Genomic DNA, 24,066 nt, shown 5'->3' on the forward strand with positions numbered 1-24,066 from the left:
CAGGTAATACTGTAAACACTATCTATCCCATCTCTGTTCTCTCTCCCTCACTTCGTCTGCTCTCCCTCCCCCTCCCTTTCTCTGCTCTCTCCCCCCCCCTCCCTTTCTCTGCTCTCTCCCCCCCCTCCCTTTCTCTGCTCTCTCCCCCCCCTCCCTTTCTCTGCTCTCTCCCCCCTCCCTTTCTCTGCTCTCTCCCCCCTCCCTTTCTCTGCTCTCTCCCCCCCTCCCTTTCTCTGCTCTCTCTCTCTCCCCCCTCCCTTTCTCTGCTCTCCCCCCCCCCCTTTCTCTGCTCTCTCCCCCCCTCCCTTTCTCTGCTCTCTCCCCCCCTCCCTTTCTCTGCTCTCTCTCCCCCCTCCCTTTCTCTGCTCTCTCTCCCCCCTCCCTTTCTCTGCTCTCTCCCCCCTCCCTTTCTCTGCTCTCTCCCCCCCTCCCTTTCTCTGCTCTCTCTCCCCCTCCCTTTCTCTGCTCTCTCTCCCCCTCCCTTTCTCTGCTCTCTCTCCCCCTCCCTTTCTCTGCTCTCTCTCCCCCCCTCCCTTTGTCTGCTCTCTCTCCCCCTCCCTTTCTCTGCTCTCTCTCTCCCCCTCCCTTTCTCTGCTCTCTCTCCCCCCCTCCCTTTCTCTGCTCTCTCCCCCCTCCCTTTCTCTGCTCTCTCTCCCCCCTCCCTTTCTCTGCTCTCTCTCCCCCCTCCCTTTCTCTGCTCTCTCTCCCCCCCTCCCTTTCTCTGCTCTCTCTCCCTCTATTTCTCTGCTCTCGCTATCCCTCCTTTTCTCTCCTGCTCTTCGATGTGAAATAAGGCCAATATATAAGCGCTTGATGCAGCTTGGGACACCACCCACTCCTGCCTTTCCCCTCCTTACCCACAGGTGGCGCTGTACAGCATGTATGTGGCCTGTATGGCTTTCCATGCTAAAGTGAGTGACCCAGTGATCGGTGGGACCTACATGACCCTGCTGAACACAGTCACCAACCTAGGGGGCAATTGGCCCTCCACCCTGGCACTGTGGATGGTTGACCCACTCACCTCGAAGGAGTGCCAGGGAGCCGTCGGACAGAGCTGTGGCTCCTCAGAGGAGGCAGGGGTATGTGGGAGAGAGAATTACCTGACTATTATCTTATTATAATGTCGTAGTTCATTGAATAGCTATGATGTGAATTTTTGTGGAAACACTTGTGTTAAACGTGTCTCTTTCTGTCTCCCTCTCCTCCCCGCTCCAGCTGTGTGTAAAGGAGGGCGGTGTGTGTGTGACGTCGTTGGACGGTTACTATGTGGAGTCGGTGGTGTGTGTGTTGATAGGTCTAACATGGTGGGTGTGGCTAGGGAAGAGGATGAGAAGGCTACAGGACCAGAGCCCTGCAGCGTGGAGGTGCAGGATCGGCCAATGACAACGTTCACCCAGCTCCTTGACCCGCACAACCACTTTCCTGACCCCAGCAAGGCCAATCGCCAGACAGCTACAGTCTGATATAAACGCTTCCTCTCTTATCTTTTCTTCTCGCTCACTTTCAGTTGGTCTGTGTTGGTCTTTCTCTGTCCCTCCATGTCCCCCTCTGTCCTCCTCTGAGCCTCTCTGTCCCTCCATGTCCCCGTCTGTCCCTCCATGTCCCCCTCTGTCCCCCTCTCACCCTTCTCTGATGACTTATCAGTCTCCGTTCTTCCCACCCTTCTCTTTCTCTGCTCGGTGTGTGTATATTGTCCTTCAGCACTTCTTAGTTTGAAATAACTGTGGCTGTGGTCTGGCTACCACAAGACTATGGACCACAACAGTCAATAACAACAGTCAATTCCTCCTTGCAACATCACATCTTCACCAGGACTTCTGTCGCTTCAACTACTTCATGTCCCATTGGAAACAAAAAAAGAAGGAACTATTCTTGCTAGGGAATATTTACAGTAGACATTTACTCCTGATCTTTCTTCTCGTTCCACATTCTCAGTATCTTCTCGTTCCACATTCTCAGTATCTTCAACTATTTCGTTAGACTTGTCACTTGTATTATTTGTGCCTTTGCTAGGTTCTTCAGACTGTCATTATAATGTTGTCTGATATTTGAAAAGACTTTCATCAATGGACATAAAAAGCAAACCACATTGAATGTTGAGATGTAGATGTACCAAGGCCTGCTTGATAAACAGGTCAAATGTGTCTGTAACATGGAGTCAGAAATCCCATCTGGATTCTTGATGGTAATCCATAGCCCCTTTGACAGAAATGTTTAAATTATAACATTACTGTTTTAATATATGTCTGTGATTTTGGGGATTACAACAGTATTTTCTCTAAACCAGCACTGAGAGGTCAGAGATTGTGTGAAAGGGAGAAGGCAGTAACCAGTCAGGTCTGGATCTGGGATCACGTATAATGGTTCTGTTTGGATTGTGTGATAGAAATGATCATTTTTTCTGTGTATTTGTTGAAATGAACGAGTTATTTTTTAAATTTGTTTTTTGGGGTCTCTGCTTGTATTCCACATCAGGTTGCACAAAAAAACATTTACATTGATCAGGTTTCCACATATGGATCATTCAGCTTCTCTGTTTCTCCCTTCATTTCTGTCCCTAACCATAGGTCCAAATTCAGATGCGGCTCAGTTTCTAAATGTGAAAGTCAGGGTTGGGGTATAATGAGATGATCCTAAATCAGGTGTTTCTCCTTTGTGGGGGACAACAACAAAAAAAGTGCACACTGAGTTTCCTCACCGATGTAAAGCCTTCAACCTGTAAGTGAGTTTCCACACCGATGTAAAGCCTTCAACCTGTAAGTGAGTTTCCACACCGATGTAAAGCCTTCAACCTGTAAGTGAGTTTCCACACCGATGTAAAGCCTTCATACTGTGAGACTTTTGTTATCCTTGAACATATCGTTTTTTTTAACTTTCTGTTTCTTTTACAACTTGTGATAGTGATGCTGCTGTATGTACATGGTCTTATGTCTATACGTGCCAGTTCTTTTACAGTTCTTTTAATGTGACCTGTACAACTCTACCGGCATTCACTTACATAGGGATATGTATGTATACAGTCAGGTCCATAAATATAAAACGTGCTGTAATTCCTACACTGTTCACCTGATTTGGATGTAAATACCCTCAAATTACAGCTAAAAGTCTGCATTTTCAGCTCATATTCATTATTTAATTTAAACCCCAATATGCTGTGGTAGACAGCTGAAATATTAATAACTTGGTTAATGTTCAAATATTTATGGACCTTGACTGCAGCTATGATTTGTTTGATTTACCAAATATTTAAATTAAATTAATGTAAACTTTTTTTTTTTTTATGTCTGTTTGGCTTAATTTCCGTTTGTACATTATTTTCCAATATTACTGCAGGAGAGGGTTTTTAAAAGACTTTTCAGCTACTGACTTGAAAATTAAAGGAGAGCTGCACACTCTAGGAGCTCAGATGCAAAAATATTTAACGTGCCTGTCGAAACGTTGGTAAATTAAATATTTTTGCATCTGAGCTCCTAGAGTGTGCGGCTCTCCTTTATTTTCAAGTTTTCTACTCCGCTAGCCAGCACCTCGCCTAAATAGGTGTGCGTTTCTTTTTCTTCTAGATAGCTACTGACTTTCCCATGGAATGCAGATAATTTGTGATGGGCTGCTGCAAACAAATATTTGATACCCAACACACAAGAAAAGCTGGTTTTAAAGAACCTGCTTTGGTGTCGGAGTTGTCCTTACCCTCTCTGAGGCCAGTGTTCACGTGACCCCTTTTAAGTTGAAAAGAGCAGACATTACAAGGTGACTGTACCAGAGTTTGGGGTCAATTCCATTGAAATTCCAGTCAGTTTGGGAAGTACACTAAAATTGCAATCCATTCTCTTCAATAGTTCAATGAGGAACATTTGGAATTGAAATTTGCTTTACTTTCTAAATCGACTGGATTTTCTACAGAATGGACCCCAACTCTGGACTGTACCCTATGGGACTTGTACATATGCTATGCTGTAAAATGTTCTGAGGAACTTTTGTACCAATATTCCCAAGATGTATAATATGGAAAATATTTAATACATGTCTTATATATATATATACACACAGTGGTTTCAAATGGTTTTGTGTCGGATTACTCCAATAACATACTGTACTTTGACTTCATAAGAATGTTTGTACATATCTCACACCTAATTGATGCTATTGCATAATATTTTCTATACACGACATATAACGTTCAATTTAGCAGCATTAGGACTAGATAATGAAACATTAATGAAAGCGCCACACCAGACGGTACTGTAGGTTTTTTGGTCCACGCTACCTACACTACTTAGTGGGCGGGGCGATTTTTGTAGTCTTTTAGACATGTCAACAACATGCCGGAGTCCAGAAGGGAGGCAGAGACAGACGAGAAAGGAGAAAAGCCGTCTAAAAACATAATTTCAGTCATTTCTCAGTTCGCTGACGATAATTTAACCATTATCCGGGTAAGAACCAAATGGGATGCAAATGAAAGCATTGAAGGGGATTAGACGGTTCATTCAAATGAGACCGCAGATCAGATGTCGTTAAAATGAAATAAAGGCCCAACGTTAGCTAACACATCTTTGGCTAACATCTAGCTGTTTTCTCTTCTAGAACATCAGTACTGGACTAGCAATTGCCGGCGTAATAGTAATATCAAGGAGTATTAAATTGGTAAGTAGTTTAGCCTATTCATAAAAAGCAAGCTGTGATGCAGGCATATTCCACCAGGAGGAGATAGCGAGTCGAGTTTCCCACAAACCCCGGTTGACGACTGGGGCGAAAATTCTCTGTCTGCCCAATGTCAAGGGAATTCTCTTGAAGACGCCAACAGATTGTGGCGTTTTAACCAGACTGGAGATGAGATGAGCCATTCCCCCCTGTTCAATTGAAATGCCATATGGCTGCTCTGCATAGGTTATATGGTCAGGGTAAATTTAGGATGGAGGGTGGCCAGTTGATGAGCTCTTTGCCTGATGTGTTTATCCTGGTTGATGTTGTTTAGTTAGCCTAAACAACATCCATTTCTTCTTAACCAGATCATCAATCGCCATCCCCTTGACTTTAGAAGTCTTGCTTATCTGTCGTTGTGTTTAGCTAATAGAATATGTCGTTTTGTTTAGTTAATTGAATACTAGTAATTGGTTCCAGTTTTGTGTTACCGAAACAATATGTCATGGTGACTTCATAGGAAGCTACAGTGTAACTGATTACAACACATTGTACTTACCAACGGTTATGAATGCTTTTCTAACTAGGTCTTTTGTGCCTCACCACCCTCGTCAGATCACTAGGTTTGGAGTAGCCTCTGAGATCCCAGCAAGGTTCATAGAGAAGAATGTGAGCCTCAGAGGGAGAGTCCAGACCATCACAGAGATGGGCCTGGAGGTGGAGCACATCCCCATCTACATCCCTGTCCTCTCCCCCCTGCTGGCTAAAGGTATGGAAGACCCCCTGCTGGCTAAAAGTATGGAAGACCCCCTGCTGGCTAAAGGTATGGAAGACCCCCTGCTGGCTAAAGGTATGGTAGACCCCCTGCTGGCTAAAGGTATGGCAGACCCCCTGCTGGCTAAAGGTATGGCACACCCCCTGCTGGCTAAAGGTATGGAAGACCCCCTCCTGGCTAAAGGTATGGTAGACCCCCTCCTGGCTAAAGGTATGGAAGACCCCCCTGCTGGCTAAAGGTATGGAAGACCCCCTGCTGGCTAAAGGTATGGAAGACCCCCTGCTGGCTAAAGGTATGGAAGACCCCCTGCTGGCTAAAGGTATGGAAGACCCCCTGCTGGCTAAAGGTATGGAAGACCCCCTGCTGGCTAAAGGTATGGTAGACCCCCTGCTGGCTAAAGGTATGGAAGACCCCCTGCTGGCTAAAGGTATGGAAGACCCCCTGCTGGCTAAAGGTATGGTAGACCCCCTGCTGGCTAAAGGTATGGCAGACCCCCTGCTGGCTAAAGGTATGGCAGACCCCCTGCTGGCTAAAGGTATGGCAGACTCCCTGCTGGCTAAAGGTATGGAAGACCCCCTGCTGGCTAAAGGTATGGCAGACCCCCTGCTGGCTAAAGGTATGGCAGACCCCCTGCTGGCTAAAGGTATGGAAGACCCCCCGCTGGCTAAAGGTATGGCAGACCCCCCGCTGGCTAAAGGTATGGCAGACCCCCCGCTGGCTAAAGGTATGGCAGACCCCCCGCTGGCTAAAGGTATGGTAGACCCCCCGCTGGCTAAAGGTATGGAAGACCCCCTGCTGGCTAAAGGTATGGTAGACCCCCTGCTGGCTAAAGGTATGGAAGACCCCCTGCTGGCTAAAGGTATGGCAGACCCCCTGCTGGCTAAAGGTATGGCAGGTATGGTAGACCCCCTGCTGGCTAAAGGTATGGCACACCCCCTGCTGGCTAAAGGTATGGCACACCCCCTGCTGGCTAAAGGTATGGAAGACCCCTCCTGGCTAAAGGTATGGTAGACCCCCTCCTGGCTAAAGGTATGGAAGACCCCCCTGCTGGCTAAAGGTATGGCAGACCCCCTGCTGGCTAAAGGTATGGAAGACCCCCTCCTGGCTAAAGGTATGGAAGACCCCCTCCTGGCTAAAGGTATGGAAGACGCCCTGCTGGCTAAAGGTATGGCAGACCCCCTGCTGGCTAAAGGTATGGCAGACCCCCTGCTGGCTAAAGGTATGGTAGACCCCCTCCTGGCTAAAGGTATGGAAGACCCCCTGCTGGCTAAAGGTATGGAAGACCCCCTGCTGGCTAAAGGTATGGAAGACCCCCTGCTGGCTAAAGGTATGGAAGACCCCCTGCTGGCTAAAGGTATGGAAGACCCCCTGCTGGCTAAAGGTATGGAAGACCCCCTGCTGGCTAAAGGTATGGTAGACCCCCTGCTGGCTAAAGGTATGGTAGACCCCCTGCTGGCTAAAGGTATGGTAGACCCCCTGCTGGCTAAAGGTATGGAAGACCCCCTGCTGGCTAAAGGTATGGAAGACCCCCTGCTGGCTAAAGGTATGGAAGACCCCCTGCTGGCTAAAGGTATGGTAGACCCCCTGCTGGCTAAAGGTATGGCACACCCCCTGCTGGCTAAAGGTATGGCACACCCCCTGCTGGCTAAAGGTATGGAAGACCCCTCCTGGCTAAAGGTATGGTAGACCCCCTCCTGGCTAAAGGTATGGAAGACCCCCCTGCTGGCTAAAGGTATGGAAGACCCCCTGCTGGCTAAAGGTATGGAAGACCCCCTGCTGGCTAAAGGTATGGAAGACCCCCTGCTGGCTAAAGGTATGGAAGACCCCCTGCTGGCTAAAGGTATGGAAGACCCCCTGCTGGCTAAAGGTATGGAAGACCCCCTGCTGGCTAAAGGTATGGAAGACCCCCTGCTGGCTAAAGGTATGGAAGACCCCCTGCTGGCTAAAGGTATGGTAGACCCCTTGCTGGCTAAAGGTATGGAAGACCCCCTGCTGGCTAAAGGTATGGTAGACCCCCTGCTGGCTAAAGGTATGGCAGACCCCCTGCTGGCTAAAGGTATGGCAGACCCCCTGCTGGCTAAAGGTATGGCAGACTCCCTGCTGGCTAAAGGTATGGCAGACCCCCTGCTGGCTAAAGGTATGGAAGACCCCCTGCTGGCTAAAGGTATGGCAGACCCCCTGCTGGCTAAAGGTATGGAAGACCCCCCGCTGGCTAAAGGTATGGAAGACCCCCCGCTGGCTAAAGGTATGGCAGACCCCCCGCTGGCTAAAGGTATGGCAGACCCCCCGCTGGCTAAAGGTATGGTAGACCCCCCTGCTGGCTAAAGGTATGGAAGACCCCCCGCTGGCTAAAGGTATGGAAGACCCCCCGCTGGCTAAAGGTATGGAAGACCCCCCGCTGGCTAAAGGTATGGAAGACCCCCCGCTGGCTAAAGGTATGGAAGACCCCCTGCTGGCTAAAGGTATGGAAGACCCCTGCTGGCTAAAGGTATGGAAGACCCCCTGCTGGCTAAAGGTATGGAAGACCCCCTGCTGGCTAAAGGTAGGGAAGACCCCCTGCTGGCTAAAGGTAGGGAAGACCCCCTGCTGGCTAAAGGTATGGAAGACCCCCCGCTGGCTAAAGGTATGGAAGACCCCCTGCTGGCTAAAGGTATGGAAGACCCCCTGCTGGCTAAAGGTATGGTAGACCCCCTGCTGGCTAAAGGTATGGGAAGAATTGATGGGTTCACATGCCCTTCAACTTTACCAACACACTCAGAGCCCACAGGGTAAAGGCCAATTACAGTATGGTAATGAGGATTAGGATTCACCTCCCAGCTGTTGAGAAGTCTAGTCTCGTCATTCACGCAGCTGTCCCCAATTAGTCATTTAAATCTATACTAATCCCTATTAGAGCGTCATAACTGTTACCCATAGACCGTCTGCTGCACTCTTTTACTTAATTAACTGTCTCTGACATTTACATTTATTTATTTTGATTTAACTAGGCAAGTCAGTTAAGAACAAATTCTTATTTGCAATGACGGCCGACGCTGGGCCAATTGTGCGCCGCCCTATGGGACTCCCAATCACTGCCGGATGTGTCAGCCATAGACTGTCTACTGGTCTCTTTAACTGTGTCAGCCATAGACTGTCTACTGGTCTCTTTAACTGTGTCAGCCATAGACTGTCTACTGGTCTCTTTAACTGTGTCAGCCATAGACTGTCTACTGGTCTCTTTAACTGTGTCAGCCATAGACTGTCTACTGGTCTCTTTAACTGTGTCAGCCATAGACTGTCTGCTGGTCTCTTTAACTGTGTCAGCCATAGACTGTCTGCTGGTCTCTTTAACTGTGTCAGCCATAGACTGTCTGTTGGTCTCTTTAACATAACTGTGTCAGCCATAGACTGTCTGCTGGTCTCTTTAACTGTGTCAGCCATAGACTGTCTGCTGGTCTCTTTAACTGTGTCAGCCATAGACTGTCTACTGGTCTCTTTAACTGTGTCAGCCATAGACTGTCTGCTGGTCTCTTTAACATAACTGTGTCAGCCATAGACTGTCTGCTGGTCTCTTTAACTGTGTCAGCCATAGACTGTCTGCTGGTCTCTTTAACTGTGTCAGCCATAGACTGTCTGCTGGTCTCTTTAACTGTGTCAGCCATAGACTGTCTGCTGGTCTCTTTAACATTAACTGTGTCAGCCATAGACTGTCTGCTGGTCTCTTTAACTGTGTCAGCCATAGACTGTCTGCTGGTCTCTTTAACTGTGTCAGCCATAGACTGTCTGCTGGTCTCTTTAACTGTGTCAGCCATAGACTGTCTGCTGGTCTCTTTAACTGTGTCAGCCATAGACTGTCTGCTGGTCTCTTTAACTGTGTCAGCCATAGACTGTCTGCTGGTCTCTTTAACTGTGTCAGCCATAGACTGTCTGCTGGTCTCTTTAACTGTGTCAGCCATAGACTGTCTGCTGGTCTCTTTAACTGTGTCAGCCATAGACTGTCTGCTGGTCTCTTTAACTGTGTCAGCCATAGACTGTCTGCTGGTCTCTTTAACTGTGTCAGCCATAGACTGTCTGCTGGTCTCTTTAACATAACTGTGTCAGCCATAGACTGTCTGTTGGTCTCTTTAACATAACTGTGTCAGCCATAGACTGTCTGTTGGTCTCTTTAACATAACTGTGTCAGCCATAGACTGTCTGTTGGTCTCTTTAACATAACTGTGTCAGCCATAGACTGTCTGCTGGTCTCTTTAACTGTGTCAGCCATAGACTGTCTGCTGGTCTCTTTAACTGTGTCAGCCATAGACTGTCTGCTGGTCTCTTTAACATTAACTGTGTCAGCCATAGACTGTCTGCTGGTCTCTTTAACTGTGTCAGCCATAGACTGTCTGCTGGTCTCTTTAACTGTGCTGTTTGATTTAGTGGAAGAGAAGGTTGGCTTTGAAGAAGTATAGTAGTCAACCTAATGGTTGGTCTCTCCTGTAGAGACAGTTTTATATATTTTCCTGAAACCAAAGTAGACACTATTTTAATCCAATTAATTTGATTTGATAGGTATTGGATCATGGCTTGATGTCTGATAAAGGTCATTGTGACTGAAACGTCAACATATTTTTCATCTTTATCTAATTCAGACCAACATTTTTTCTAAACGTGAGTGTCATGGCTTTTGCCCGCTTTCAGAGGCACTGGACCATACACATTTACAAGACTTAGTTTAGCTCCCTTCATCGGACTGAGTTAGCATAGTAGTAAGCCTGTTAGAGAAGAGGTCTAGCTGCAGTATTACGTTATGCTTCTGCCCTGCAGTCAAACTGAGTTAGAGGGTATTAGATAGTTCCCTTACAGCTCCGTCTGAGGCCAGGGAGAATTTCTAACAAAGCTTTCCTCTAGTTAAAGAGATTAGTAGTCTCTCTCTATAGCTTTGTCTCTTTGACCTCCTGTTGTTTTTACCACACAGGCTTGACCTCTGGCCACAGTTATTTTGTATTTTTTTGGCATGTAATTCCCTTGCCTGTGCCTTTAGTAATACAGTATCTCTACTGCTGTGGTTGTACATCTTTGCATAGTGCATGTTTGATACTATATCTTACAACAGTCTCTTTCAGTTTGTCAAGCTCCTGACTGTGCCACCTTCAGGTCTATGCAATAGACCACAGCCATAGCTAGGAACTCCTTAGCTCAGGTGTACCGTATGTGTGTCTCACCTGGGCAGGTCTTCTCTCAGGTGTACCGTATGTGTGTCTCACCTGGGCAGGTCTTCTCTCCTCAGGTGTACCGTATGTGTGTCTCACCTGGGCAGGTCTTCTCTCAGGTGTACTGTATGTGTGTCTCACCTGGGCAGGTCTTCTCTCCTCAGGTGTACCGTATGTGTGTCTCACCTGGGCAGGTCTTCTCTCAGGTGTACCGTATGTGTGTCTCACCTGGGCAGGTCTTCTCTCCTCAGGTGTACCGTATGTGTGTCTCACCTGGGCAGGTCTTCTCTCAGGTGTACCGTATGTGTGTCTCACCTGGGCAGGTCTTCTCTCAGGTGTACCGTATGTGTGTCTCACCTGGGCAGGTCTTCTCTCCTCAGGTGTACCGTATGTGTGTCTCACCTGGGCAGGTCTTCTCTCAGGTGTACTGTATGTGTGTCTCACCTGGGCAGGTCTTCTCTCAGGTGTACTGTATGTGTGTCTCACCTGGGCAGGTCTTCTCTCCTCAGGTGTACCGTATGTGTGTCTCACCTGGGCAGGTCTTCTCTCAGGTGTACCGTATGTGTGTCTCACCTGGGCAGGTCTTCTCTCCTCAGGTGTACCGTATGTGTGTCTCACCTGGGCAGGTCTTCTCTCCTCAGGTGTACCGTATGTGTGTCTCACCTGGGCAGGTCTTCTCTCCTCAGGTGGTGGTCGTGTGTATCCATTGGCTGTGCGCCTGGCGGGGGTGGAGCTGACCCCAGAGGGGAGGGCGTGGCTGGAGCAGCACCTGAGCCCGGCCCAGACGGTGTGGCTCAAACTGGTCAGCAGAGAGGAGGAGACACTGCACTGTCTGGTGTCTGTTAGCCGGGTCAGTTACTGTCTGTCTGTTAGCAGGGTCAGTTACAGTCTGTGTCTGTTACCAGGGTCAGTTACTGTCTGTCTGTTGGCAGGGTTAGTCACTGTCTGTCTGTTAGCAGGGTCAGTTACTGTCTGTCTGTTGGCATGGTCAGTCACTGTCTGTCTGTTAGCCGGGTCAGTTACTCTCTGTCTGTTAGCAGGGTCAGTTACTGTCTGTCTGTTAGCAGGGTCAGTCACTGTCTGTCTGTTGGCCGGGTCAGTTACTGTCTGTCTGTTGGCCGGGTCAGTTACTGCCTGTCTATTAGCACGGGCAGTTACCGTCTGTGTCTGTTGGCACGGGCAGTTACTGTCTGTCTGGTAGGCGGGTCAGTTGCTGTCTGGTAGCAGGGTCAGTTGCTGTCTGGTCTCTGGTAGCAGGGTCAGTTGCTGTCTGGTCTCTGGTTACAGGGTCAGTTACTGTCTGGTCTCTGGTAGCAGGGTCAGTTACTGTCTGGTCTCTGGTAACAGGGTCAGTTACCGTCTGGTCTCTGGTAACAGGGTCAGTTGCTGTCTGGTCTCTGGTTACAGGGTCAGTTGCTGTCTGGTCTCTGGTAACAGGGTCAGTTGCTGTCTGGTCTCTGGTAACAGGGTCAGTTGCTGTCTGGTCTCTGGTTACAGGGTCAGTTGCTGTCTGGTCTCTGGTAGCAGGGTCAGTTACTGTCTGGTCTCTGGTAGCAGGGTCAGTTGCTGTCTGGTCTCTGGTAACACGGTCAGTTACCGTCTGGTCTCTGGTATTAGGGTCAGTTGCTGTCTTGTCTCTGGTTACAGGGTCAGTTACTGTCTGGTCTCTGGTAACAGGGTCAGTTGCTGTCTGGTCTCTGGTAACAGGGTCAGTTGCTGTCTGGTCTCTGGTAACAGGGTCAGTTGCTGTCTGGTCTCTGGTAACAGGGTCAGTTGCTGTCTGGTCTCTGGTAACATGGCCAGTTGCTGTCTGGTCTCTGGTAACAGGGTCAGTTGCTGTCTGGTCTCTGGTAGCAGGGTCAGTTACTGTCTGGTCTCTGTTAGCAGGGTCAGTTACTGTCTGGTCTCTGGTAACAGGGTCAGTTGCTGTCTGGTCTCTGGTTACAGGGTCAGTTGCTGTCTGGTCTCTGGTTACAGGGTCCGTTGCTGTCTGGTCTCTGGTTACAGGGTCCGTTGCTGTCTGGTCTCTGGTTACAGGGTCAGTTACTGTCTGGTCTCTGGTTACAGGGTCAGTTACTGTCTGGTCTCTGGTAACAGGGTCAGTTGCTGTCTGGTCTCTGGTAACAGGGTCAGTTGCTGTCTGGTCTCTGGTTACAGGGTCAGTTGCTGTCTGGTCTCTGGTTACAGGGTCAGTTGCTGTCTGGTCTCTGGTAACATGGTCAGTTGCTGTCTGGTCTCTGGTAACAGGGTCAGTTGCTGTCTGGTCTCTGGTTACAGGGTCCGTTGCTGTCTGGTCTCTGGTTACAGGGTCCGTTGTTGTTTGGTCTCTGGTAACAGGGTCAGTTGCTGTCTGGTCTCTAACAGGGTCAGTTGCTGTCTGGTCTCTGGTAACAGGGTCAGTTGCTGTCTGGTCTCTGGTAACAGGGTCAGTTGCTGTCTGGTCTCTGGTTACAGGGTCAGTTGCTGTCTGGTCTCTGGTTACAGGGTCCGTTGCTGTCTGGTCTATGGTTACAGGGTCCGTTGCTGTCTGGTCTCTGGTTACAGGGTCCGTTGCTGTCTGGTCTCTGGTTACAGGGTCAGTTGCTGTCTGGTCTCTGGTTACAGGGTCAGTTGCTGTCTGGTCTCTGGTAACAAGGTCAGTTGCTGTCTGGTCTCTGGTAACAGGGTCAGTTGCTGTCTGGTCTCTGGTAACAGGGTCAGTTGCTGTCTGGTCTCTGGTTACAGGGTCAGTTGCTGTCTGGTCTCTGGTTACAGGGTCCGTTGCTGTCTGGTCTCTGGTTACAGGGTCCGTTGCTGTCTGGTCTCTGGTTACAGGGTCAGTGAGGCTGCGTTTTAAGAGGTTCCCCAATTCTGATAATTTTTTTCTCCCTAATTGGTCTTTTGACCAATCAGTTCAGCTCTGAAAAAGATCTGATGTGAAACGATCTGATGTGATTTGTCAAAAGACCAATTAATGTAAAGAAGATCAGAATTGGGCTGCCTGTGTAAACGCAGCCTTCCTGTCTGAGTGGACTAACATGAGTTCGTTACTGACTCTCTGGTATCTTCAGGACAATGTTACTCTCTTTATGACTGTATTAATGAACTGAATGTTGAAGACAACCTACAGATGTGTTATTACCCCCCTCTGTTCTCTCTCCCCCAGGGGTCATTGAGGAGTCTGTGTCTGAATGAGGAAGTGTTGAGGTTGGGTCTGGCACGCACTGTCCCAGTCTCTGGACTCCACCCTCAGTCCCACCTTTACCTGCGGCTCCACCAACGGCTGCTCAAGGCAGAGGTCAAGGCCGAGCGGAAGGGGCGAGGCATGTGGAAAGAGGATAGCCTATGGGAGAGGACCTCACAGGCTGTTTGGGACAACTCACTGGTCAGACTCATCAGGAGGATCTTCAAGTGGACGTGATTGGTTGGTTGATTGATTGACTGGTTGATTGATTGATTGATTGACTGACTGATTGGTTGATTTCAAGTGGGCTTGAAAGTAAGTTTATGAATGTTGCAAGGCTCAGGCCCGTCTCAGAATACAGCTGGGTCATTATGTGTCTGTGTTTGAGAAGTGGATCATCTATTTGTCAACTTGCCACTTCACCGATTTGCTGAAAACGGACAATATTCACACCAATATCTGTCCAAACAATCTTTTCTCCTGTACTTTACTATCTGGGAAAAGTGTGAAACGATGTCTCAAAAGAATGGGGGTATGGACTAAATCGTAGACATGGGACAAAAATGTTTTGACCCACGTGCTTATCAAAATGTATATATATATCGATGGAGATTAAACGCACTGACACGGTAATGACAAGACAGAATAGAAACCAGTCTACTTACAGTTATTGTTCCCCTTCGTGGGTCAGAAAATGTTGATGTTTGATTAGATAATGTAAAGAAACTTGGCTGTCAGAAATCCACTTTGATTTGTGAAATAAATATGCATTGGTTAATTCATTTCTGCATTGTGTTTAATATTCTAGATGATCAATCATGAATAAGTAATGCTGCATATAAAAGCCATTGTGAAATTTGATGGGAGATTGTGATTGGGGCGATTACAAATTCTCTTTGGGGATTTACCTCAAAGTGCTGGTTGAATAGAGGGTAATTTCATGCTAATGTATTTAAATTATGCCCATATGTATATAGAAATTAGTTGTTATTCAATCAATATAATAACCAAACATAAGGACCGTCAGTGGTTTAACAACATTGATGTATCATTTCAAAGAATATATATTTTTTAAATATTTGACATTCAAATTGAATACCTGAAGTCCCACCAAAATATCTGGATTCTATTGATTTTCTGTCTCTAATTAAACATTTGTTTATGTGCTATAGTACAGTCAGTATTTTATGGATTATTTTATTCTTAAAGAGTAGATGATGGTACTCCATTATGCAGCTGTTACATTTCATCTGGACTGGATGTTTGATGTAAATATTTAAGACTATTGAATGTTTCTCATATCCAGCTCACGTTCAGCTAAAGAGGTGGACTAGAGTGACGTGGACTAGAGTGACGTGGACTAGAGTGACGTGGACTAGAGTGACGTGGACTAGAGTGACGTGGACTAGAGTGACGTGGACTAGAGTGACGTGGACTAGAGTGACGTGGACTAGAGTGACGTGGACTAGCGTAACGTGGACTAGCGTAACGTGGACTAGCGTAACGTGGACTAGAACTGGCAGCCAGGTCTTCCTGTACTAGACTGGGCTGTAGCTAGAAACCAGAATATTCAGAAGGCTTGAGCTGGGCCATGGTGGACAGAGAGATGGAGGACTAGAGATAATGGATAAGGAAATATGTTGTTTTCTCCTGTCTAAATAATGTTGTTTTCACTTGTCTAAATAATGTTTTCTCCTGTCACGTTCCTGACCTTATTTTTCCTTGTTTTGTATTTATTTAGTATGGTCAGGGCGTGAGTTGGGGTGGGTTGTCTATGTGTGTTTTCTATGTTGGGATGTTTGTGTTCGGCCTGGTATGATTCTCAATCAGAGGCAGCTGTCAATCGTTGTCCCTGATTGAGAATCATACTTAGGCAGCTGGGGTTTCACGTTTGGTTTGTGGGTGTTTGTTTCCTGTGTTAGTGTTTGTGCCACACGGGACTGTTACGGTATGTTCGTTTGTTGTTTTGTATCGTGTATTGTTTTCGTGTCTATTAAATTACCATGGAAACTTACCACTCTGCAAATTGGTCCTCCGATCCTTCTCGCCTCTCCTCGTCCGATGAGGAGGACGACTTAGACTGCCGTTACATTACATCTCCTGTCTAAATAATGTGTTCTCCTGTCTAAATAATGTTGTTTTCACTTGTCTAAATAATATCTTTTGTTTTTACTTGTCTAAATAATGTTTTCTCCTGTCTAAATAATGTTTTCACCGGTCTGAAGAGGCATATTTTGGTGTTTCAGAAGTCCAGATGTTTTTAGCAGGAGAACAAACAGGCTTCTTTAACTCACACTGTCTTATCTAGATATATAAATAAAACATCTTGGTTTTATTTAATCTCAAGAACATAATCAATAGTTTAAATGCCCGTTATTTTTTGGGGTCAAAATACTAATATATTTGATCTGACAAAGCAAATCTGTCTGTACTGCTTTTCTAAGTGTTTATAACTGAAAGGTTTCCACATGTCATTTTAAAGAGTTGAAAAAAATTAATTAAATAACAACTTTGACCTTAATATGTTTGTCTCCCATTCCTGGTTTGACTCTTTTATTTGAGTTATTAACAGCTCCATTCCTTGACAGTTACAGACCACTGGTTTCCATTCATTCTGGTAAACTAGATCTCTCTGGGATAGGGGACATTTAACCGTTATCGCCGCTAGTCTGAAGCCCGTATGCTAATCCCTTGGCTTTCACTTCCCTTTTAAACCCCAAATCCCTCTGTTCCCCTTTCCCCAGAGAAGTGTTTGTGTGTTAGCGAGGGGGAAAGGGGGGGGTTGGATTGTCCCAGCGATTGAGTTGTGAGGGTCTACTGGTCCCCCCCTTCTGAGATCACCATTGCCATGGTAACACCAAATCTGAGAGGTGAAACCCTAGTTGGGCCCCTACAAACCACAGGAGTGTGTGTGTGTGTGTGTGTGTGTGAGCAGGGGGGTTGAATAGCTCATAAAAGGGGTCTCTAGAGCTAACATGACTCAGACAGAGTACTCACTCACTTAATGTAGAGACTAGAGGGCCACAGACCAGGCTCTATCACCTAATGAGAGGCCGGCACTGGAGCAGACTAATACACAGAGAGGAGAGGAAGGAGACAGACACTGGAGCAGACTAATACACAGAGAGGAGAGGCTGGAGACAGACACTGGAGCAGACTAATACACAGAGAGGAGAGAGGCTGGAGACAGACACTGGAGCAGAATAATACAGAGAGAGGAGAGAGGCTGGAGACAGACACTGGAGCAGACTAATACACAGAGAGGAGAGGCTGGAGACAGACACTGGAGCAGAATAATACAGAGAGAGGAGATAGGCTGGAGACAGACACTGGAGCAGACTAATACACAGAGAGGGGAGGCTGGAGACAGACACTGGAGCAGACTAATACACAGAGAGGAGAGGCTGGAGACAGACACTGGAGCAGACTAATACACAGAGAGGAGAGGCTGGAGACAGACACTGGAGCAGAATAATACAGAGAGAGGAGAGAGGCTGGAGACAGACACTGGAGCAGACTAATACACAGAGAGGGGAGGCTGGAGACAGACACTGGAGCAGACTAATACACAGAGAGGAGAGGCTGAAGACAGACACTGGAGCAGACTAATACATAGGAGATGCTGGAGACAGAGGAGAGAGCAGACTAATACACAGAGAGGAGAGAGACTGGAGACGGACACTGGAGCAGACTAATACACAGAGAGGAGAGGCTGGAGACAGACACTGGAGCAGACTAATACACAGAGAGGCGAGGTTGGAGACAGACACTGGAGCAGACTAATACACAGAGAGGAGAGGTTGGAGACAGACACTGGAGCAGACTAATACACAGAGAGGAGAGGCTGGAGACAGACACTGGAGCAGAATAATACAGAGAGAGGAGAGAGGCTGGAGACAGACACTGGAGCATACTAATACACAGAGAGGGGAGGCTGGAGAAAGACACTGGAGCAGACTAATACACAGAGAGGGGAGGCTGGAGACAGACACTGGAGCAGACTAATACACAGAGAGGAGAGGCTGAAGACAGACACTGGAGCAGACTAATACATAGGAGATGCTGGAGACAGAGGAGAGAGCAGACTAATACACAGAGAGGAGAGCCTGGAGACAGAGGAGAGAGCAGACTAATACACAGAGAGGAGAGAGACTGGAGACGGACACTGGAGCAGACTAATACACAGAGAGGAGAGGCTGGAGACAGACACTGGAGCAGACTAATACACAGAGAGGAGAGGTTGGAGACAGACACTGGAGCAGACTAATACACAGAGAGGAGAGGTTGGAGACAGACACTGGAGCAGACTAATACACAGAGAGGAGAGAGACTGGAGACAGACACTGGAGCAGTCTAATACACAGAAAGGAGAGGTTGGAGAGAGACACTGGAGCAGACTAATACACAGAGAGGAGAGGTTGGAGACAGACACTGGAGCAGACTAATACACAGAGAGGAGAGGCTGGAGACAGACACTGGAGCAGACTAATACACAGAGAGGAGAGAGGCTGGAGACATACACTGGAGCAGAATAATACACAGAGAGGAGAGAGGCTGGAGACAGACACTGGAGCAGACTAATACACAGAGAGGGGAGGCTGGAGACAGACACTGGAGCAGACTAATACACAGAGAGGAGAGGCTGGAGACAGACACTGGAGCAGACTAATACACAGAGAGGAGAGGCTGGAGACAGACACTGGAGCAGACTAATACACAGAGAGGAGAGGTTGGAGACAGACACTGGAGCAGACTAATACACAGAGAGGAGAGAGACTGGAGACAGACACTGGAGCAGTCTAATACACAGAGAGGAGAGGTTGGAGACAGAGGAGAGAGCAGTCTCATAGAGAGGAGAGTCTTACAGTATCGCTGCTTTTCAAATAGGCTTTCTAGTTTCTTCACTATGCTAAAATGCACTTGACTCTGATTGACTGTGTCCATGTTTTTGATAGTATCTTTGATGGGGAAAGACACTATTTTAAAGTACCACCCTTCCCTCGTCATGGGCTTGTGATGACAGTGTTAACCATGTGTTTTCCCAGCATGCTTGATGTGATGGCCATGTGCAAGTACAGTACAAGTACAGTGAAATGCCTTTCGAGTGAAGAGTGTGTGTGTGTGGGGGGGGGGGGGGGGGGGGCTCGGCAGTGAAAGGCAGGGGTTCGTCAATTTTACAGGGCACCAGGGGATTAGAGAGGAGAGGGGGAGTCAATTCAATTCAATTCAAGGGGCTTTATTGGCATGGGAAACATGTGTTAACATTGCCAAAGCAAGTGAGGTAGACAATACACAAAAGTGAAACAAACAATACAAATTAACAGTAAACATTACACATACAGAAGTTTCAAAACAATAAAGACATTACAAATGTCATATTATATATATACAGTGTTGTAACAATGTACAAATGGTTAAAGCACACAAGTTAAAATAAATAAGCATAAATATGGGTTGTATTTACAATGGTGTTTGTTCTTCACTGGTTGCCCTTTTCTTGTGGCAACAGGTCACAAATCTTGCTGCTGTGATGGCACACTGTGGAATTTCACCCAGTAGATATGGGAGTTTATCAAAATTGGATTTGTTTTCGAATTCTTTGTGGATCTGTGTGATCTGAGGGAAATATGTGTCTCTAATATGGTCATACATTGGGCAGGAGGTTAGGAAGTGCAGCTCAGTTTCCACCTCATTTTGTGGGCAGTGTGCACATAGCCTGTCTTCTCTTGAGAGCCATGTCTGCCTACGGCGGCCTTTCTCAATAGCAAGGCTATGCTCACTGAGTCTGTACATAGTCAAAGCTTTCCTTAAGTTTGGGTCAGTCACAGTGGTCAGGTATTCTGCCACTGTGTACTCTCTGTTTAGGGCCAAATAGCATTCTAGTTTGCTCTGTTTTTTTGTTAATTCTTTCCAATGTGTCAAGTAATTATCTTTTTGTTTTCTCATGATTTGGTTGGGTCTAATTATGTTGCTGTTGCTGTCCTGGGGCTCTGTGGAGTCTGTTTGTGTTTGTGAACAGAGACCCAGGACAAGCTTGCTTAGGGGACTCTTCTCCAGGTTCATCTCTCTGTAGGTGATGGCTTTGTTATGGAAGGTTTGGGAATCGCTTCCTTTTAGGTGGTTGTAGAATTTAACGGCTCTTTTCTGGATTTTGATAATTAGTGGGTATCGGCCTAATTCTGCTCTGCATGCATTATTTGGTGTTCTACGTTGTACACGGAGGATATTTTTGCAGAATTCTGCATGCAGAGTCTCAATTTGGTGTTTGCCCCATTTTGTGAAATCTTGGTTGGTGAGTGGACCCCAGACCTCACAACCATAAAGGGCAATGGGCTCTATGACAGATTCAAGTATTTTTAGCCAGATCCTAATTGGTATGTTGAAATTTATGTTCCTTTTGATGGCATAGAATGCCCTTCTTGCCTTGTCTCTCAGATCGTTCACAGCTTTGTGGAAGTTACCTGTGGCGCTGATGTTTAGGCCGAGGTATGTATAGTTTTTTGTGTGCTCTAGGGCAACGGTGTCTAGATGGAATTTGTGGTCCTGGCGACTGGACCTTTTTTGGAACACCATTATTTTGGTCTTACTGAGATTTACTGTCAGGGCCCAGGTCTGACAGAATCTGTGCAGAAGATCTAGGTGCTGCTGTAGGCCCTCCTTGGTTGGTGACAGAAGCACCAGATCATCAGCAAACAGTAGACATTTGACTTCGGATTCTAGTAGGGTGAGACCGGGTGCTGCAGACTGTTCTAGTGCCCACGCCAATTCGTTGATATATATGTTGAAGAGGGTGGGGCTTAAGCTGCATCCCTGTCTCACCCCACGACCCTGTGTGAAGAAATGTGTGTGTTTTTTGCCAATTTTAACCGCACACTTGTTGTTTGTGTACATGGATTTTATAATGTCGTATGTTTTACCCCCAACACCACTTTCCATCAATTTGTATAGCAGACCCTCATGCCAAATTGAGTCGAAGGCTTTTTTGAAATCAACAAAGCATGAGAAGACTTTGCCTTTGTTTTGGTTTGTTTGGTTGTCAATTAGGGTGTGTAGGGTGAATACATGGTCTGTTGTACGGTAATTTGGTAAAAAGCCAATTTGACATTTGCTCAGTACATTGTGTTCATTGAGGAAATGTACGAGTCTGCTGTTAATGATAATGCAGAGTATTTTACCAAGGTTACTGTTGACGCATATTCCACGGTAGTTATTGGGGTCAAATTTGTCTCCACTTTTGTGGATTGGGGTGATCAGTCCTTGGTTCCAAATATTGGGGAAGATGCCAGAGCTAAGGACGATGTTAAAGAGTTTTAGTATAGCCAATTGGAATTTGTTGTCTGTATATTTGATCATTTCATTAAGGATACCATCAACACCACAGGCCTTTTTGGGTTGGAGGGTTTTTATTTTGTCCTGTAACTCATTCAAGGTAATTGGAGAATCCAGTGGGTTCTGGTAGTCTTTAATAGTTGATTCTAGGATTTGTATTTGATCATGTATATGTTTTTGCTTTTTATTCTTTGTTATAGAGCCAAAAAGATTGGAGAAGTGGTTTACCCATACATCTCCATTTTGGATAGATAATTCTTCGTGTTGTTGTTTGTTTAGTGTTTTCCAATTTTCCCAGAATTGGTTAGAGTCTATGGATTCTTCAATTACATTGAGCTGATTTCTGACATGCTGTTCCTTCTTTTTCCGTAGTGTATTTCTGTATTGTTTTAGTGATTCACCATAGTGAAGGCGTAGACTCAGGTTTTCCGGGTCTCTATGTTTTTGGTTGGACAGGTTTCTCAATTTATTTCTTAGATTTTTGCATTCTTCATCAAACCATTTGTCATTGTTGTTCATTTTCTTCGGTTTTCTATTTGAGATTTTTAGATTTGATAGGGAAGCTGAGAGGTCAAATATACTGTTAAGATTTTCTACTGCCAAGTTTACACCTTCACTATTGCAGTGGAACGTTTTACCCAGGAAGTTGTCTAAAAGGGATTGGATTTGCTGTTGCCTAATAGTTTTTTGGTAGGTTTCCAAACTGCATTCCTTCCATCTATAGCATTTCTTAATGTTACTCAGTTCCTTTGGCTTTGATGCCTCATGATTGAGTATTGCTCTGTTCAAGTAGACTGTAATTTTGCTGTGATCTGATAGGGGTGCCAGTGGGCTGACTGTGAACGCTCTGAGAGACTCTGGGTTGAGGTCAGTGATAAAGTAGTCTACAGTGCTACTGCCAAGAGATGAGCTATAGGTGTACCTACCATAGGAGTCCCCTCGAAGCCTACCATTGACTATGTACATACCCAGCGTGCGACAGAGCTGCAGGAGTTGTGACCCGTTTTTGTTGGTTATGTTGTCATAGTTGTGCCTAGGGGGGCATATGGGGGAGGGAATGCTGTCACCTGCAGGCAGGTGTTTGTCCCCCTGTGTGCTGAGGGTGTCAGGTTCGTGTCCAGTTCTGGCATTTAGGTCGCCACAGACTAATACATGTCCCTGGGCCTGGAAATGATTGATTTCCCCCTCCAGGATGGAGAAGCTGTCTTCATTAAAGTATGGGGATTCTAGTGGGGGGATATAGGTAGCACACAGGAGGACATTTTTCTCTGTTAAGATAATTTCCTTTTGAATTTCTAGCCAAATGTAAAATGTTCCTGTTTTGATTAATTTAATGGAGTGAGTTAGGTCTGCTCTATACCAAATTAGCATTCCCCCTGAGTCCCTTCCCTGTTTCACGCCTGGTAGTTTGGTGGATGGGACTACCAGCTCTCTGTAACCTAGAGGGCAACCAGTGGGTCAGTCTCCTCTATACCATGTTTCTTGCAGGATGACAATGTCTGCATTACCGATTTCTTTGGTGAAGTCCGGGTTCCTGCTCTTTAGGCCAAAGGCAGATGACCTCAGGCCTTGGATATTCCAGGATGATATAGTGAAGGCTTTTTGTTCCATAAAGTGTCCAATGTTGTTGGTCGTGGTTTGCCCTCAGGCCAGTAAGTGTGAGCAGAGCCTGCTGAGCATCTGGTACATGCCGTTGGCTTGGGCGAGTGTAAGAGTGGGGGTTGGGCCTGTTTGCCCGCTCACTACCTGGGCGTATGTGTGACTTCCATGTTGATGCCCTCTTTGCGGGGGTGGGGTGCATGGGGTGGGCAGGAGTGGCATAGGTCTGATCTGAGGGGGCCTAAATTGGGTGTGGGCATGGTTGATGTGGGGGGGTGTTGATTGGTTGGGGTGGGGGCGTGGATGTGTCTGGGGGTGCTGTGGTCTGGATGTAAGTCCTCTTGGCGTGGGTCCTCTATGTGTAGGTCCAGGGGGGGGGTCCTGAAGGTCTTGGAGGGTGTCTCGCTGGTCTGGGTGGGGTGTCTATTGATCTGTTGCTCCTGTGTGAAGTGTTGGGGCTGCGTTTGAGAGCGATGTCCTTTAGAGTCCGGGCAAAGGTGGGCACTGCTGCCTTGTAGAGGTGGACCTGGTCATAGAGGCTGTTCAAGTCCAGGGTGGAGTGGTGGGCCAGAAAGACATTTGGTTTTGAGGCACAGTCACGGGAAATGCTTGCGTTTACCCGCTGTATTGTAGCAGGGTGGAAGTCTTTTCGTGGTAGCAGGGTGGAGATAACCACTTGTGCGTTGGGGAAAGTAGAAGAAGCTTTTTCAATCACTCCCTTCAGTGCTGTGGCCACCCTTTCCTGCTGTGCTCTCAGGTCGTTTGTGCCTGTGTGTATTATTATGTGGCTAGGTGAGCCTAGTTTGTCCTCAGACAGAAGGTCTAGGGCGCGCTGGGTGTTTGGACACCAGAGTTTAGACACACTGTGTTTGGGAAAAAGTTTTTTTTCTTCTATATATTTCCCATTTGAGTCCATAAGGAGGACAATCTGTGTCTTGTGTTTGTCCTCAGTGGGTGTGGGGGGGTTGTCAGGAGGGCTATCAGGGTGGCTGACAGGGGGGGTGCTCAGAGGGGGTGAGAGCTGCTGGGCTTGGGGTTTTTCTTTTGTCTGTTCTGCTGTGATGTCGACTCTATGGTCAGGGTCTGGTGTGGACTGTTCTGCTGTGGTGTTGAGACTTTTGTCGGGTGCTGAGGTGGGCTGTTCTGCTGGCGTCTCTGTGGGGATGGCCACCTCCCTAGTGGGTTGTTCTCTGTCACATGCCATCCCCCTCCACCTCTCCTCCAGCAGTCTGATCCTCTCCTCCATCCCCCTCTCCCTCTCCTCCAGCAGTCTGATCCTCTCCTCTAGTGCTCTGTTCTGCTCCTGCTTCTGCTCTTTCTCCTGTTGAAGTTGTCACAGAGTCACAGAGAGGAGGAGAGGGGCAGAAGGGGATTTGTAACCGGGGGGGGGG

The 24,066-nt window shown here is 47.1% G+C and overlaps 2 protein-coding genes across 5 annotated transcripts in view; both read left to right on the forward strand.

Annotated features, from left to right (window-relative positions):
- Window positions 1-3,270, forward strand: part of LOC120028782 (acetyl-coenzyme A transporter 1-like) — a 15,422-nt gene extending 12,152 nt beyond the window's left edge. For 2 of the 4 annotated variants that reach the window (XM_038974023.1, XM_038974024.1), the window contains 3 exons: window positions 1-3; window positions 864-1,079; window positions 1,216-3,270. The exon at window positions 1-3 is cut by the window's left edge and continues 1,675 nt beyond it. In XM_038974023.1, the coding sequence (XP_038829951.1) occupies window positions 1-3; window positions 864-1,079; window positions 1,216-1,383 (387 nt within the window). In that variant the 3' untranslated portion in view covers window positions 1,384-3,270. The remainder of the gene's footprint in view (window positions 4-863; window positions 1,080-1,215) is intronic. The other 2 variants (XM_038974025.1, XM_038974026.1) reach the window with 1 other exon arrangement.
- Window positions 3,271-4,314: 1,044 nt separating this feature from the next.
- On the forward strand, window positions 4,315-15,528 carry c18h3orf33 (c18h3orf33 homolog (H. sapiens)). Its single transcript, XM_038974043.1, has 5 exons — window positions 4,315-4,430; window positions 4,582-4,641; window positions 5,254-5,407; window positions 11,271-11,434; window positions 13,730-15,528. The coding sequence occupies exons 1-5, from the start codon at window positions 4,320-4,322 to the stop codon at window positions 13,982-13,984; spliced, it is 744 nt and encodes a 247-aa protein (XP_038829971.1). The 5' UTR covers window positions 4,315-4,319; the 3' UTR covers window positions 13,985-15,528.
- Window positions 15,529-24,066: the final 8,538 nt, after the last annotated feature.

The sequence above is a fragment of the Salvelinus namaycush genome, chromosome 34, assembly GCF_016432855.1.
Source record: "Salvelinus namaycush isolate Seneca chromosome 34, SaNama_1.0, whole genome shotgun sequence".
Taxonomy (NCBI): Eukaryota; Metazoa; Chordata; class Actinopteri; order Salmoniformes; family Salmonidae; genus Salvelinus; species Salvelinus namaycush.